This window comes from Poecile atricapillus, chromosome 2 (assembly GCF_030490865.1).
Source record: "Poecile atricapillus isolate bPoeAtr1 chromosome 2, bPoeAtr1.hap1, whole genome shotgun sequence".
Taxonomy (NCBI): Eukaryota; Metazoa; Chordata; class Aves; order Passeriformes; family Paridae; genus Poecile; species Poecile atricapillus.
In genome coordinates, this window is record NC_081250.1 from 13,729,164 (window position 1) to 13,747,777 (window position 18,614).

Here is an 18,614-nt window from a genome sequence, read left to right on the forward strand (position 1 = left end):
TCCAGTGAAAGGTCAGGCACAGCATCACATGTACTTGCAGAGAACAGCACTACCTGCCCTCCCATGTCATGGTCATGGCAGCTCTGCTGCCGTGTGTCCCCTGTGGATGAGGAGGGTTGGTGGCATTTCATCTCATTACTTAAACACGCAAATGTTTGATTTGTCTGTAGGGATTCAGCTTGATACTTGCAACTGAATGACAGAAAATAATATTCTTGAGATCTTTATGCTCTGTGCTTTGCCTTTGAGCTGTATTAGTCCCTGCGTGCAGAAGAGCCTTCTGCTAAATATCGTTTATCTGAGCACATGGGGTGGCATGACGTGGCCTTTTCCTACTTCTGCTTGAGATTTTTGCTCTTCTTCATGATCAGCAGCAGGTAAGAATTCAGTGGAACATTAACTCACAGATATTTGATAATGAGAGCATTTGATAATGAGAGCATGTTTCATGATTGTACCAACATGCTTCTAATAATCCTAGTAAATGTTTCTGTCGTGGAATTAAGAGCAAGTGCCATTAAAATTGAAGAAGCTGTTGGTAATTTTTTAATAGATGTTCAGGACTATGTTCACTCTGTCTTACTATTGTTGTTAGTTGTAAATTTTGTTTGCTGTGTTGGAAAATCAGTAGCGTGCATAAACGCTATTCCTTCTCACATTCTAATTTTTTTGGTATTTTGTGCATGTAGATATGCACATATAATTTCTGTCCAACAACCCTAACCCTTTAAATGATTGTGGCCAAGTTTCCTCGGTTGTCATAATATACTTCAATTAAAAATCTGTGTAAATAATTTCTGTAATGAAGCTACCTGGATTTTGTGTAACTCAGGTTCAGATCCACCTTCAGGAACTGATATCCCCAAATCGTTGCTTTCTCCAGCTTGACAGTGGCCTGTGATATGCAGGATTGTTTTTATATCTCAGAAAACCCCTCAGCTCAGTTCTTTATGACTACTGAACTTCTCTGCAGTGGAGCAAGGCTGGAGCCAGCCATGCTTACCCCAGCCTGAATAGGAGGGTTGCCAAATGCCTGCTCAATGGCAAGGAACTTCTCCACACAAACATGGAGAAATAGCACGTTAACAGCCAGACACCTCCAAAAATTGAGCATTCATCTGGTGGCTGGCAAAGAAACGCCTCCTCCCTTACTGCTTCAAAAATTTAACTGAGGTAAACAACCATCATACGTAACTTTATCATAGTTCCCGTAATTAAGACACCAGTAGGATCCCTGCTTCCACCCTTAATTTACCATACCCTGTGTGCACACTAGACTGTTCAGTGATGGTGCCATCGTAATGTCTTACTAATCCAGAAGTTTGGGGTTTTTTTTTCCCCCCCATTCTGAACATTGGTAGAAATGCTGCAGGTTTTAATTTCCTTCCCAGGGAGTGGCTGGTGTGTAGGATTTCCTTCACTGGGCTGTTCCCACAGAGGGGATGCTGATGGACAACCTGCAGGCTCTGAAGCCCTCTGGGTGATGCAGGCCTTTGCTTTTCTGTCAAGTCAATTTGTGATGTAGTCCATGAGCCAGTGGATGAAGCATTAGGTTTTGATGGAGAGTAGGGAAGGAGAGAGATTCCAGTACCAGCTTTGTAAGGACTTGTGTAGTGACAAATCTCTTGCAAATTACCCACATACCTGCTGAATTGCAATTAAGCATGTTTAACTCTTTGGCATCTGCAAATGATCCACATAGGAATTTTCTCTTCACACATGAGGTCATGCAGTGATGTATGAGGCTGTGTTGGCAGCAGATGTTGAAAGAAACTTTATTCTCTGATAAGTCAGAAATGGACATAGACTAACAAGGAGTACTGAACCCCTCATATCTGGTGCTGCAGGGTCCTATACTTCTCCCCACCCCTTTTCCTCCTCACATAAAAACTCAGTGGTGGTCTGGGGGCCACAAGGGGGTCATGACATTGGCAGCCACAGCAGGTTTTCTCTGACTGAAAAATCACTGATGAAAGAACTGTACTGTGTATTATACACATTATAACATTCCTTGTTCTTCCCAACTGAGCTCTTCAAGTTACGATCTAAATCCTATTGTTGCATCTATATGTTTTCTCTTCTCTCTAGGAAAATGTTGCAAACGTCTTCCTTCTTTTCTGAGCCTACCCAAAGCATTTAGACCATAAACAATCAACAGTTTTCATAGCACTGCATTATGTTCAGCAACAGGAGGAATTTTCCCATTAAGTTTCAGGGGATGTTTCAAAATTGTGGTAAGAAAAATATCTGCCAGCTTCCTTCCTGAAGTGCTGAAGTTTTATCAACTCAAAGCAGCCAGGAATTTGTTCCTGTCGCTGTAAACTCTTGCTTGCAGTGCAGAATGAATGAAGATGTGTAATACAGTGTCTTCATTATAATATAACTAAATATCAATCATATTATTATTAGCTAAGCATGATCTTTAATGAAAGCAAAATAATTTCAGCAGCAGCAAATTTGATGATGTTTCCTACTGTTACACAACTGTTTGAAAAAGTAAGACATATTTTTTTTGCAAAAATTTTGGCATCTGGGGGACCAGAAGTACATTTTTCTTACATATGTAGCAGTAGCATGAATGTAGGTAAAGAGGTAATCCAGCATGTTTTAAGGAAACTAAGAATGTACCCAAAACCTGAGACTGCAGCTCATTAAAATACACTGAAACACAATTTTTTGACAGAGATGAGTAGAACATTTGTAAAATCTGACATTTTTGTCTTTTCTTTTGGCATGCAAAGATATTTGCATTTTAGAAAAGAGCCCAGAGAAAAGAGACGGAGAGGGTGAAGGTAATTAAATTTTAATTTCAGTTTTAAAGATCTTTCTCTAATTAGCTTTAAAAGTCAGTGTCTAAGTAAATTGAGTTTCAGGGTACAATCACAATTTTCTTCCTGGATCCTAGTATTCAAAAGTAAGAAGAAAGAATATTAGAGAAAGAGAAGGAAGATTATTATTTTAAAGGCTTTTCAAGATAAGGATTTAACATTAACTCATTATTAAAATATGACTGTGGCAGGTTGTTTTTTTATTTCTGAATTTCAAAGTCATTGAGCAGTCATGCTTGGGAAAATGGAAAACTTAGCTTCCATTAAAAGAAACTGAAAATTATACCAGGAAAGTAAAGACTTTTCTTCTTTCTTCTGCTTTGTAACACAATTTTTTTTCCGGTGGCTTGCTTGCGTTCTTTCCTCTGTTGTCCATTCTCCCAGTTTTGGTCATAGGCATGTTAACATAATGTCCTGTGTTTCTTAAAGGTGTGCTAGCATGCAGTGGGCTTTGGCTTGTGTGCTTTACACAACCAATTGTCTTTTCTCTGCATTTCTGTGATGGTTGGGGACACAACCTGCTGCCTTCATCTGCCATCTGCCAGACCACACTGTGCATTTCAGTGCCGTGGACCAGCCTCTGCCCCGCTCCTGGTGTGGCTGCCTGCCAGAGCTCCAACTGTGTGGGGCAGTGCTGGGAGGAAAACAGGCTAATGGTGACTTGTCATGGCTTAATGTGCAAATGCTTATAAATGTGCCATTTTAAAGCTAAAGATACAAGGAAACAGAGAGTATTTGATAACATTGAAAATATGTCTGTGAGAAGTACATAAGCTGTTGTTTGACGATGAATTGCTAGAAAAACAACTGAAAACAGTTGGTTTGTACATGAAGTAGTTATAAATATCTGGAATTGTGTGAAACAAAGGGGTTTTTTTCTCTGTAAGAGCAGTGGAAGTCTTGTTATTTAACCAAGAGTTCTGAATGTAGAAAAATTAATTTTAGAAGTTGATCTTTTTACACATAAACATATTTTCAAGTAGAGAAATGCTAATTATTTAAACTGTGTCACCTTTCTTGTAATTCTGAAAGGGAAAGCCATGAATACAAAATACTTGGCATTTGCAGGTGAATGCTATGTAATTCATGTAGTATTTGCAAATGTTGAAGCATTTGATAGAAATTTAAGTGTCTTGAAATGTGACCATTATCACTTCAGTATGGATTAAAAATCAGCATAGAAATCTTAAAAGTTGGAGGCAATCTTAGTCTAGAGATTGTTGTCCAATAGGCCTCCTGTCACTTTTAGTTTTAACATCTTTAAATCTGGGAGAATCAGTACTGTAAAAAGTATGTTAATTAAATTTCCAGATGTTAATAGGCTGGGAAAATAGGATAGCAGGAATGAAGGAAAGATACATAACCCAACAGATATGTACTACATGACTGAATACAGTTTGATTCAGCCTGAATAAATAGAAGCTAGTGTATAGGAACGTTGATCTAAACTGAACTTATACTTTAATTATCAAGAGAGATGCTGAAGTGAGACTACAGAAGAAGTTTTAGGATTTCTGTGAATGTTCTGGGTTGATACCATGACAATAAAATACCCAAAAATGATTACTGTTGACTACGTATTAGCATCAAAGTTCAAAAAATGACAGGGAGGATTTAAACAGCACTGAGGGTATTTCATAAAAGAAATACACTATTCAGGGTGCCTTCTGAACAAGTTAAGACTGGAATAATATTTACAAAAATGAACAGCAATAGAGACTTAAAAGAGGCAAAGGTTATGTGCTGTGTAGCAGTGTTCAGGGGAGAATTGAGAGGTCTGTGACATATGAGAAGAGAGTTTTTTAAGGGAAGGGGAGTAACTAGTGACAGGAGGATAAACTTGGGGAGAAAAGTACAAATAAACAAATTCTGGAGATTCTTACATTTGGAAATACTGAAAACTATTTTTTTTTAATGGATTCCAGGAGAGAAAAAATACTGCTCTGGGCGATGAGGAGAAAGTTGGTGGTGTCTGTATAAATAAATAAGTATATGAATATCCTCCTCCTTTGCTGTGACGTTCAAAAGTATGTTTCTAAAAAGATCTGCAACTGGTGGTAGCTTTGCAGTGCTCCTGTTCCATATCCCTCCCAGCTGCCATCTCGCTATAGAGTGCCTGTTTTCTTCTGCAGGACAGATGGTGCTGTTTTCCCAGCAGTGGTTCTTCACCTCTTGGAACGGCTTAGGGTTTCTTTTTTTCCATTTCTAATTCAAGATGCCTACATTTGATTTGCACTGTTTTGTTAATCTTGTAGAGAAGTGCTGGCTTATGTTAGCTGCTCTAGAGTTTAATGTAGTTTGTAGATAAGTTCACAATCAGCTGTTTTTTGTCTCCAACTGTTTTTCGTCTGTTCATAGTGAAGTCTAGAACAAATTCAGTGGTCTTTGGAGGTTACCATCACCTTGTCTTTAGAGGTTTGCAAATATGAAAGTTGAACTGATACGGGGATTTGAGCTTTTGAATGTCATAGGAGGTGTTTGGCTCTTGCTGTGTCCAACTGAGTGGAACAAGGAGATTAACTGAATCTACTGAAATTGCAACCAGAACTCCAGGAGCTGTGCTGGAGTGTGAAACTCAAGGCTAATCTAAATATTTTTGAAGAGATATTTCAATTAAATATAGACAAAGCCTTAGCTTGTAGTTCCAAGTACTTCAAGCTGAAAGAAGCAGTCCTGCTTTCCTCATCTCCAGGATGACCCTAATTCATCCTTTCTCTTGGCCTCCAGATGAAGATTTGAGCAGAATGACGAGCTGGATGGGTGGTGGAGACAGCAAAGCTGTTCAATTTCTATCTCCCATTCCCAGACTAGTTTTTTGACGTAGGATCTGTTTTTGTCTTGAGTATACAGTGCACCCTGATGTGCATACATATCTTCAGGAACTCTGTCTAACCTTTTTTTGGTTAAAAGCTATTATTTCCCACAGAGTTTTTTGGTTTTACTGATTTTTCATTTTCCCAGAGATGTCTCCTAGAGTGTGGAGAGGAAAAAAAAAAAAATCCTCTTCTGCTCATCTGTCATATGCCTGATGGTCTGTGTGAGATGGCTAGAAATCTAAGATAATTTTTTCATTTCTGTGCCTTAAATCCACTACACACCAAATTGCACAAACTGCACAGTGGCACAGGGGGTCCAAAGCAGCAGTTGAAACCCTCACAGAGTAAAATTATTATGGCCATGCTATATAAATATAACTATGTATTTTTCTAGTCATGCCCTCTAAGCTGACATCCAAGAGGAAATTGGTATGGGAAGGTATATATTAGCTTTGCTCTGGGGGACTACCATCCATTGTGCTGAGTGCCTGCATGCAGGGTGACATACTCAGCTTTATGGATGAAATTTGCCAGATCCTCAAATACTTTCACTCGTGAGCATATTTGAAAATCAGAGAAGGTGATGACCCTTTTAAAATAAAAATGGAATTGCTGGCAGGAAGGGAAGGCACAACTCTGTGTTCCTTACATTTAAAGATGGTTATAAAATGTGTATTGGCTTTTTTTATAATTTATAGTGAAACTGCTGTTGCTTTTAATAAAATGAGACTTCCAGTCAGAATTTCATTATTATGAATGTGAGCATTTTGTTATACAGCTTGGATCTCTCTTACAAATAACCATTTTCTAGAAGAATTCTGGCTATATACATAACTTAATGGGATTCTCTGTCAACATAATTCTTTCTGAAGTTGACTCTTGGTTGAATACTTCAAGTCCTTGAATATGGCTCAAGAACTGAGTTAGTGGTAACTTTCAGGATTTTTAATTTAATTTTTCTTTATTCCTTAGACTTTTAAAACTTCCTGTAATTCATTATTAGATTTACCATTTCAAGTGCTTATTTAAAAGGCACCTTAGCTGCAGAAGCAAATCAATATTTACAGTGCATTAGTGCCACAGAGAATTTGAAGCCTTGTGATTAGAGTTCATTGCTGTTTTATCCACTCTTCAAAGAAACCACAGACTTCAAACAGTATCAGCCATCATCCTGGAATCAGTGACATTGCATTGGTCCCATGCGTACTTTATCTTGTGGTTTAATTATTAAGTTCCTTTCCTTTGATTTTCCTTTTAATATTTCACAGTATATCCTCTTCAAATCTATAAATTCTAGTCAAATTCTGTAAACTAGAGGATTGTAGTCAACAATATATCGGTTAAAAAAAAATCTGTTCAATATATTCTTTTATGTTGTTTTAATGGAGAGTATCAAACCCAGGTTAGAACAGTCTCTCAGAACAGAACTGAAGAGAATGCAGGAGATGATGTTTACAGCTTGTGGTTAACATTGTGTGAACAAGGTTTAGTTCTTGGATTAAGACCTATTGACCATTTCTAAGCAGCATGCATTAGAGCCTGATCTGTGTGTCTGTCCCCTTTCAGTAGTAAAAAAAATTATGACATGTTTAAATTTCTTGTTAATTTGGGAAATACATAGATTAAACACATGCAAGTTTTTGTCTTCAATATAATACACTTTATTGCAAAATTTGCTTTGTAAAACAAATCACTTCTCCTTAAGTATGGAACCTTTTCCATAAGAGTAGTCTAAAGATCATTTGTATGTTTGTATTGACAAATACTCTTTTTTTTCCTAAGATTTGATTAAATGTTCAGTAAACGTCTGAAAACATCTTAAAAGCTAAACTTATTAAACTAATCATACTAAAGGTGGCTCATCTGAGTCAATTTTGTAGAGAAGCTTCTCATATTCTCTCCAAGGCATATTAATATTTGGGAATTCCAATGTATAATTGACTACCTGTATTTTGAAGAGTCTCTACTCATCATTGTGCAGACTGTCAGGTTTTCACTACAAAGCAAAAGCCAAGGCAGAGTTAATGGCTTGCTCCTCTCCAGAAATGCTGGCTTGATTTCCTTTCTTTCTTTGTTGGCAATTTGGCTTCTCTTCTTGCAGAAGTTCACCCAACTGAACTTTTGTTTTGTCAAGCAATTTGAAGAAGAAGTGTAAAAATACAAGAACATTTTGCTATCACCGTGCTTATATATAGACATACAAGCATAAGGAGCAAGTGAACTCATGTTTGAAAATTGTAATTCTCTGTTGTGGGGTGGGTAGTGAAGGCAAACATGATAATATGCACGGGCTGCTGCTTGGAACAAATATAGATTGGTATTTTTCTTAAGTGGCACTACATACTACAGAGCCCCTTTTTGGCTCAGGCTGATCTAATAAAAGGAGAGTGTGTGTTCAGGGCTGTGCCAGCAGCACGGGCACTGCTGGGAGGGGGTCACTTCATCCTGTGTGCTGGGGCACTGCTGGGGCTGCAGCTGAGCCACCTCTGCTCAGAGATCTCCTGTGGTTTGATAGGGCACTGTCTGTGTGGTTGCCATCGAGGGGAAAAGGAGATGCTTTGCCTTCAGCTGCTTCATGAAAGCTGAAGTATTGGAAACCAGGCAATCAAAGAAAAACCCTCTATTAGTGTCTGTGAATATGTACTGAGAAGTCAAATTCTTAGTAGACTTAACTCTGACCATTAATACTTTTCCCCATGATTAGTGAATATGAAATATTCCTTTAATTAATTCTAATTCCATTATGCACTTACATGCATATCTATAAATATGTGTCTACATATTTATAAAAGAAAATGTTTTATTTGCTGGAAATTACCTTTTGTTATGAAAATTAACAAAAAAAAAAAAGGGAAATGAAAGCAAAGAGAGAAATATTACAATGGTTGTGGGGAAAAAACCCACATTAATTCTTTGTTATTGTTTACCAGAATGAACATGAACTAGATTGACTGTTTTGGTGTTTGGTCATGTAACACTTGTTTGTATCTCAGCAGCAGGAGTCCTAGCAGATTAAAAAAACCTCACATGTTTTCATTATGTGGCATGACTTACTGTATTTCTCAGTGTCTTCATAATGCCCTGCAAAATAAGATTCTTTAATATTATTAAATGTAACATTAACATGAAGCTATTGTCAAGATTGAGACAAGTCATTTAACAAACGATTCCTGTCGCTGTGTTTTCCTGTTAGTATTGCCAGACATGCACCCTCAGTTTCCTTGGGAACTGTTTCATCAAAGCATTAAAACCTAAGTCCTGGTTTTTATTCTCAGCTGTTGCCCATTGTGCCTTTCCCACTGACTCAACTGCTTAGGTGCCATTGCTTTCACCTTTTTTCTTTGCACTTTGCATTCAGACTTCCCAGTGCTACAATAAAGAGAAATAAAACTGATAAATCAGAGCCTCTCTGTTCTGATGCTGAGTGGGAGAGTACGAAGAGGTCACAAATTTGGGTAGTGAAACTTCTGTTTGGGCAAGGAGAGGATAGATGTGTGGGTATTTGCTATAGGATAATAAATGAAATTGGAAAGAATTAGGCTGTACTTCAAAATAAACTAACTTTAATGTGCCATTAAAGTTTCCAAAATGGATGTGACCTCTAAATATATTAAGAAAAAAAACCTTATTTCTTTCCAATCTGTCTACCTTCCTGCTGCATCATTTTTTACTAATGAAATATTTTTCTCCTATCAGTCGTGCCAGCTAAGGAAGGCTAAGGGAATCAGGGTAAATCAGCACAGATCTTGTTTGAGCTGTCAGGAAGAGGCAAAGGAGGAATGCAGTCTCCTCCCTAAGTTTTGAGAAAGAAATGCAGAGTATATTTTAGAAGGTCAGGAGGCTGCCTTGGCTGGCCTGCAGCTTCCTGGCAGCACTTTGTGCTAGCAGTGCCCAGACTGCAGCCCTGCCAGTGGGGTGGGGGACGCGTTGTCCAAGTCCACCCCTTACTTTGCCACCAGGTTTTGGCTACTCACTCTTTAAGATACTTGTATGCCACCGTAACCTCCTGATTGTTCAAGCTTGTGCTGCATCTCTTTATTTTCCATGACACCCAGCAGATAGCTTTGTGCTTGGAAAGTCACTGAACTGTGCTTGGTTCAAAGGGGTTGGTTTTCTCTTCATTTTCTCCTTATGCGGCCAAGCGCAAGGCTGTGGTTTTGAGGGAACAGACCTTGTCCTTGAGGAGCTATGCTGAGGTCAATAACTCCTTACTCTGTGAAACCACATTTAGTTGCAGCCACCCTTCCAGAGCTTGAAAAAATATTTTTCCTTTGTCAAAAACGTTTTAAATCTAGTCAGTGTTTATTTACTGTCTGTTTTATTCTTCAGATATGCCTCTCCATGTCCGACGTAGTAGTGACCCTGCACTGATTGGCCTCTCAACCTCTGTGAGTGACACAAATTTTTCTTCAGAAGAGCCTTCTCGGAAAAACCCTACCAGGTGGTCCACAACAGCAGGCTTCCTCAAGCAGAACACCCCTGGTGTGCCCAGTGCTCATGAAAGAAAGGTATATTTCTGTCTCCCTCTTAGTAAATAAATTATAAATGTGCATGAATCTTGAATTGTTTTCTGCTTCCCTTATCTGCTCCTGGTTTAAACCTGTGTTTTCTGACCTTGTCCACCAAACCCCATTAGCAGCAGCAAAGTGTTTGAATCGCAAGTGTTCTGCCCTTTGTGGAATCTTGGTGGTAACCGTAGCAGGGACTCTAAAAACTTGAGTTTTGCCCTTAGCTGTAGTTGAATCTCTGATTACTCACTATTCTGCAATGTTTTTAGGTTTCAACTTTTTCTTAATGCTAGTAGGCCATATCTATAATAATTTGTGCTGATCTCTGTAGAAGGCCTAATGTCAGTGAATAATCTGCATGCCCACAGCTGGTCAGGTTTGTTTTGCTAACACAGCATTGCTAATTTGTACTTTCTGAGGCTCTGCAAGTAATACAGAACACAAATTGCAAATTAGTTCTCTCCTTGATAACAGTCATAAAAATAAAACAGTGGAATGTTGTGTATTTTTCCCTTCATTTTTTTCACTGATTTCAGTATCTCTGTATGAATTGCATTATTTGCTAGAGAAGTCAGCAAGAAGTGGTCCTCTCAGTGCAATATTAAAAAAATCAGAAGAATCATGCCCTTTTGTACAGATCCTACATTGCCCATAATTGTAATGGTAACTTGCAGTCAAACTCAGAAAGAAAAATGTATATTTTCTAAAAAATATGAGTAATTTTAAAATAATGTTGCACTTTTGGTTGCCATTCTGACTATACAGTGCAAAGTCCTTGTGGAAAATATGCAGTTTATTATAGCTTTTATTGTTTTCCCCTCATTCCTGTTAACTCTGCGTTGTATAAATGCAGACTAACTCTCAGCAGTCAGGATTCACACACCCTAAATAAAGAAGTCTTTATATACTGCTAATGAACCAAACTATTTTCACTGGGCCTTTGGTCATTTCAAAAGAATCCATAAAAGCTCAGTGCTCATAGGCATGGAGGTCCCTGCTCATGCAGAGGTGTCAGTTTAACTTGGTATTGTTAGGTTTCTGCTTGATCAGGATTTCAGGCAGGTTATAGTATGTTTATAGTATGTTATAGTATGTTTTCTGTCACTGGTGTGGCACAGAAGTGTGTGCTGCTTTGTAAATATGTGTTTTATGCTATTCTGATTCAGAGAAGAAAGATGATAATCTAATCCATTTGAAGTATTAACATTTTCAGTTAATTTTTGTGAAATGATAATGAGATGACACTTTGTTACTCCAAAGCATGGATATGAAGGGCTATACATAGCATAATCAGATTTCTTTGAGTGTCTGAAGTTAGCAGAAATTGGAGAAAATTGAGCAGCAACTAATCTTTCACACTAGTCTCCTTGCATCATTAGTTATTCAGCACGTACTTTTGATTTTTGTGAAAATATTTCATGTCTATTGGAGCATGGTGACCAAACTGGAAAGGAATGCATATGACCTCATGTAGGGATGGGAAGCAAGGCACCAGAGAACATTGAAATCAAGAGGATTGGAAAGAACTGAAGTTACATTGTAGATGATGATATTTTCTTTTATAATTTTGAACACTCTATATGTTGATAATTTGAATAGAGCAGATCACTATTTTTAATAGATAAGATGCAGTAAACATCTGGAATTAAATAATTGCTTATGCAATGTGTGTTATGAATTAATCCTGAGTTCATTTATGCTAGACTGATTTTTTTCTGTTTTCAGTGTCTTGATTTCTTCATGTGAGTCAAGATTTTATAGCCAATCCTATTTCTCTTAAGAATGAGTATTAAAAAATCTCATTTCCTTTCACAGTATTAGCAACAATTTCATTTGTGTTATTATTCTAATTGGCAGCATTTTTGAAGTCCCTGTCACCAATGTCTTACCAAAGTACTAACAACGAATTTTTACAAATGTATTTGTGTTATTTGAGCTATAACAAGTCCTTAGTACTTTTCTTATGTTAGATTGTTTTCTTCAGCTACTCGGATAACAAAGAGATGGCTGTGCTTTGTTCCAGACTGTTTCATTGATTATAGATGACACAGACATTTTGAGAAAAGCAATGAGAACAATCTTAATTTTCTGCTCAGCGCATTGGGTTTGAGCACCCATATATCTTTTGTGAGTGGTTGGCACTATGTAATGTTTTCACTGCAGTTCTCTTTCTTGACAGCACAAGAACATATGTTCTTGGGCTGAGATTTGCAGCACAGTTGTAGATTAGCAACTTTGCCCCAGCAGTATCTTGCAGAAACATGAAAAGGGTTTCTGGGAGAATTGCCAAAAGCTTCATCCACCTACTGACTCTAAGAAGTGACATTACTTTCAGCCCGTCACCTCTAAAGAGAAATAATTGACAGGTAGAAACCCTGTCCAATTTTTGGAGGAATTAGCACAGGGAAAGCTGTATGTGTCTGGCAGAAGGGATTTATTTCTCAGGGACAAGTGAGAGAGGACATCTTATTGGTGTTTGTTTCATTTTGGGTATGAAAAATTTGGAATGTCAGGAAAACGGGCAGATGCCCAAGCTGAGATGAAGTGAAGGGGTGAGAGTGCTGCCATGCACAGAAGGCTGTGAGGAGCCAGGACATATGCCAGCAGTTCTGGGCAAACAGAAAGGGAAAAGGGTGCTGGGGAAGAGCAAAAATACGGGCTGCTTGTAGGATCCTACTACTGTAACTGTAGTGCTGCCTGTAGTTACTAGAAAAAATGAAATGAGACACCAACATCTCCTGTGGCCCTAAGAAGAGAATGACCAGAGAGGGACAGAGTATGCTTTGGAGGGACTTGAGTTGGTCCTGCAAAGATTAGGATGTGTGTTGAACTTGAGATGCATTTCTGTTACAATAAGTAAAATGTTGTGATATGAAATCCTTGCCCTAAACGGGGTGTGCATTCTCATCCATTTTTCAAATCATCTTGTTGTAAAGAAACATCTTTTTTGTTATCAGGATATCATAATATGCTCTGTATCATTAGAATTGGAATCTCATGAAATTTCTACTTTCTGTGTTTTTCACCTTGAAGAGCAACTGGAAACCAAGTGGGTTTTTGTCCCAAGGTACTAATTTACTTGCAGAATTATTGATTATTTACAAGTTATTGTAGTGCTGTTAACTGTACTTAGCTAGGTCATTCCTGAGCTTATCCTTCCCATGAATGGTTTCAACCAAATGAATAGGTCTTCCTATCTGTGAAATATTCACAAAATTGGCTCCGGACCACCTCTCGTTGGTAAATCCACTTCTTGGGATTTATTATTTTAAAACTTAATATTAAAATAATTTTTTAGATACTTTTGTGTGTGTAAAAGAGACATGTCTGTATTACCTAGTCACACATAGCTTGACGTAATCCTGTCTCTTGCTACCTTGAGGCATTCTAAGGAAAAAAGACTAAATCTCTAAGTAGAAATCTCATCTCAGAGGCCTGGAGTAATACCTGATTTGCAACGTATAATTTTGTTTGAATTGTATTGAACTGTACAGCTGAACAGATTGTACACAGCTGAAGCATATCATATGTGCTTTTTCCCACTGTAGCAAAATCTTTTTTGATATTGTTGTTTTCTGTGTAACTGTTGATTTGAATCACATTCTTAGTAATTCAGTACCAAAGCCTATTGGCTTAATTAGCTGTCCTTAATAGATGTGAGTATATAAATGAAAATCATGTTTCATTCCCCTTAGATTTTGTGTTACAGTGTCGGAAGAGTGTAAATACAACAACCAGTTATATATAAGTTGCATCTTATAGCAACTGTGAATTAATTATCCCATATATTTTCGGTGTGTTTTTTTTTTAAATCTACCACTCCATTTGTGGTGAGAAGCAGATTATCATTACAAATTAGTTACCTGCCTGATCCTGCTTCTTTGAAAGACTGCAGGCTTGTCTAGTTAACCTGCCTTGCTTAATGCAGGGATACACTGTGGGTAACAGGCTTATGACAAACTTCCCACTGTGACTTTTCTGATTTTGATTCATATGTTGCCCTGTCAGACATAACAACATTGGTACAGCAGAAAGAATTGAAAATGTAGGTTAAAAAAGAGAGCTCAAGAGAGAGAAAAATGTTTGTGCATGGGCTTCTGTGCCTCTGGCTCTTGGGTTCACCCACCTACAGCAAAGCAAATGGCACTCAATGTGCTCTGTGGGGTGGATCAGCAACAGCAAGCACATAACTCAGCATACCTGGCACATCATTTTGTAATTGCTTTTTTCCCTTTGCTTTTTGTCTTTGCTGTTTAGTCAACAGCCAATTTTTTTTCTTTTTTGTTGTTAGATGGGTTTGTCCCTATATGTATTTTGAGGTGGAATATCATTGTGCCCTGTAGGAATAATAATTTTTTCTGGGATATGCTTTCTTCCTACTTGGCAACCTAATTTTTTTGGGCTCTGTAAATGGCAGAGAAAGAATTTGAAACTTCACGTGAGTGCTCTAAGTCTCATCTAGCATCAATTACCTCACCTGCAAAACACTGTGTTTCCCATATCTCCTGATGCAGGAGTTTTGCTGTTCCTGTGGGTTGAGATTGATGAGTACAAATTTTCAGATTTCTGGGTTGCTGGGTTTTATATTTATGTGAAAGATGCAATACTTTCTAATTCTTTTTGTAAACAGAATGAAAAAAATTCTCTAATGAAATATGTTTAGATAGGAGAAAAGCATGCATACATTTTAAAAAAAATTTCAACAAGAATGGTATTTCAGTTTTAAAATCAAATTAAAAGTGAAAGTTAGTTTAATTTACTTTGAAGTCCTTTTAAACACACCTTAGTGTGAAGTTTGTTCTGTCACTGTCAACGAAGACATTAATTTAAGAATTTAAGTATAATTCAGAGGATTGAAGAGCCCTGTATTAGAATTGTGTGTTGGTGCCCTTTTATAGCCAGGAAGTTTAAATGGCAGAGTGTAAACCTATTAAATTAACTAGGAAAGGTTGTGGACTAAAAGACTGGGCATCATTCTGGGAGCCAGAGACCAAAGTGTTGCTGATGTTTCCTGAGAGCTTTAGTGTCTGCTTTTGACTCCTTCAGAAGGGAGGTGGTGTACCTGGTAAACAATACAGATGTAATATAGATGAATCTGCTAAGGAGAAGTTCAGGATATCTGCAAAGAGCCTGGCATCTCTGTCATGAGGGCTTTTAACCCCCCCCCACATGATGAATACAGCTTCCTGCTTTTGATGTAAAAATGCAATGTTTTAAACAGAAGTTCCGAGGGTTTCAATAGCCATGAATATTTCTTCATCCAGGTATATTTAAGCAGGGTTTTTTTTCCTATCCAATGAGATGGTCATGAGTTTTATCATTTCAGATGTGATATTGCACAGACTGAGAGGGAGGGAGAATGAGTGTGGGTTATCAACAGGCGGTGAAATTAAGTGCTTTAATATGTAAAATATTACAGAGATGCGATTAATGGAAAGTCAAGAAAATAGAAGTTACATACATCAGTTTTCTTCCTTTGTAATAGTAACTTGTTCCTGGCAGCTTGTTGCATGGTGATTGAATAGTTTAAAGGAATTGTACCTAAAGAGAGTGCAATATGAAATCAATTAAATATGTGTTGTTCTGTCCTGGGTGGTGTGTAAAATTCATGACTTCCACAGAATCACAGTTCAGCTGAAGTTAGAAGGTACCTCTGGAGATTGTTGAGTCCAGCCTGCCTGGTCAGAGCAGGGTCAGCTAGAGCAGGTTACTCAGGTCTGTGTCCAGTCAGGTTTTTGAGTATATATATATCTCCAAGGATGGAGCCTGCACCACCTTTCTGGGAAGTCTCTTCCAGTGTTCGATCATTCTCAGAATAGGAAAGTTTTTTTTTTATGTTTTGATGGAATAATTCATATTTCTTCATGTGCCCTTTGCCTCAGGTGCTTTCGTGAATACCATGAAGAATTGTCTGACTGTCTTCAGCAGAGTAGCTGGTGATATTTTAATGCAATGAAAACTCTATGAAAGAGCTCAAAATTCCAGAATTTGAAAATGTGTGAACAAATATTATGTTTCTTATCTTCACTGGTAGGTTGGGAATAAGAGACATAAAGTGAAAATTCCTTGCCTAGTGCACAGACGTATCAGCCAGTGTTCCTCATTTGATGGTATGCTGTTTTGTTTGCTGAGGACTGTGTACATGGACAGGATTCAGCCGTTGGCATTCAAAAGTCAGTCATGACCACATGTTAAGCAGGGAAAAAGCCAACAACAAAATCAATAAATCTGAAGTGAAGGTGTAATTTTCTCCATCTCCTTTGTTGTTTTACCTCTTTTTGCTCCAAGTCATCCATTCGTGGATGCCCATCTGTCAAATCTCTCTGTTCCCCTAAAGAGATGGGTATCAGTGCAAGAGCTGAGAGCTGGTGAGTTTTTTCCACTTCTGCTCTCAGGCTGAGCAAGTCTGTTAAGCACACTGCCTTTGTTTTTCATCAGTAACGTGGGAAGGATATGTATTTGTGTCCCAGTGCGGTGCCATCCCATGTCTCGCTCTGAGTGATGGGTGAGGAATGTCTGGGTGAGCAATGTCTGCTCCATAGGTGGGGGGACATGGTGCTGCATCGTGAGCTGGGAGTGCCAAGGAGGGTCAGGATGAGTGAGTCTCTTGCTCGTGATAAAGGAGCAGTGGAATGTGCACAGGTTGTTTGTCTTTTCACTTCAGTAAATGCAGTGTACAGCACCTCTCTGGGAGCCACTGAAAGCTATACTGAAAACACAAAGCTCTCAAGTACATGGTATAGGATAAGACTGAAGACTTTTCCTCTGCCATTCTTCTAAGTGAGGGTGTACTTTGTAAATTCCCATGTTTAAGTGTTTGTCTCTATTGGTTTTAATTTTTTATGTTTTTGCAGCTCTCCCTTGGTTTGAGGGTGAAAGACTGGACCTAAAAGAGTAGGTTTATAAAAGATTGAGTAAGTTTAAAAAAAACTCCAAGAGTTAGATGTTCAGGTTTAGTGGATTTTTTTATTTTCAAAGGTTAGAAGCACATGTATGTTTCTTGGTAATAGCTGTATCTGTGTTTTGACCTGCTTTCATCTATTTTGTTATAACCTACAACCATGCAACTATATACATTTGTCATTCAAGAGCTTTTGCAGATTAAAATATTTGTCTGTCTTGCTTTCTGATTATGAAGTTGTGTATTGGTGCAAAGCATGTTTGGGTTTTGGCTGAATGTGTAGCTAGCAAGAAGAAATTTAAAGTACAATTCAGGTTGCAGGCTGTGCTACCCAGCAGTCTTCAGGCGTGAACCTGCAAGTTTTAAACAGTGAATATTTCATCATTTTTTGCTAAATTTGTTGCATTTTTAAATTAACTTATCTCATCTAGCAATGAATAAAGGCAAGGCAGCCAAGCAGTATAAGAATAAAATTCAGTCATATGTGGAACTAATCAGTGCAAAGGAGTAGTAAGGGTGGGGAGGAGATGTTAATCTTTAGTTAATGGGGAAAATCAGCTCCAGTAAATACAGGAATTCATAATCACCTTTTGCACTTATTTCTGTTCTGACTAATTTTGAGGCTGAAACAGAGGTCACTTACCCTGGTTTTGTTTCACAGCCTGGTGGGTTGATCATTGTGTGCTACCATCTAGTTTTATTGTCTCTTTATAAACAAACTCTTCAGCTTTTATATACAGATGTCCAACTTAAGAACATTGCCTGCTGAGCATGTGAAGTAAATGAAACATGGACAAAAGCTAAATCCATAAGATGAAAAAAATTGGGAAGCTTTTCAGTGTGAGGAAGATCAGTGAGACTGCAAGTAGCCGAGGGTGTGTGTGCTGCTGTAAACTCAGGTAAAAGTGAAACACTGCTACAAGCCCCTGGCCTGGTTCCTCTCTAGGCTTTTCTCCACAGATCCTGGGAGGAATTCTGGCCAATTCTGAAATGAATTGGCAAGTTGGATGAGGTGATGGATGCTTTGCTGGGAGCCCAGTGGGGTTCCTGGTCCATATAATCCCACATGGAGGAGAGCAGTGGTGTGGGTGACACCGAGGAATGGTTGGGCGTGTGTGAAGGTACCGCAGGTTTGGGACATTGCCTTTGTGCTTCTGACCTTAAAAACCTGCTCCTCTCCAAGCTGGCCAATGTAATGAGGAAAGGGGAAAATCCATTAGTTGGAGAAGACAGACTGGTTACCCCATATCCCAGCCTCATTTCTTCATTTCAGAACATCAGATGCAAGTTTCCAAACATACAGACAGCCAGTTGCAGCATTTTAGTGATATGGCCAACTAAAATCGTCTACTCAACACTTAAAAGGCTACTGCTGGTAGTTTATAAGATATTCTAAATTTCAAGATCTAAATATAAGGTCTTCATGAAGTTTCCTGTATCACCTTGTTTCCTGTTTCTCTTAGCTTCTCAAGTATATTTAATATTGGCATTCTATTTATTAAATCCTATTTTCAGAGACTGCTTTGAAATTAATTAATTAGCAGCTTTTTTTCCCCTTCTT

The 18,614-nt window shown here is 38.1% G+C and overlaps 1 protein-coding gene across 15 annotated transcripts in view; it reads left to right on the plus strand.

Moving 5' to 3' along the window:
* Nucleotides 1–18,614, plus strand: part of PARD3 (par-3 family cell polarity regulator) — a 446,575-nt gene that overhangs the window by 170,132 nt on the left and 257,829 nt on the right. For all 15 annotated transcript variants that reach the window (XM_058830950.1, XM_058830956.1, XM_058830954.1 and 12 more), the window contains exon 4: nt 9,974–10,152. In XM_058830950.1, the coding sequence (XP_058686933.1) occupies nt 9,974–10,152 (179 nt within the window). The remainder of the gene's footprint in view (nt 1–9,973; nt 10,153–18,614) is intronic.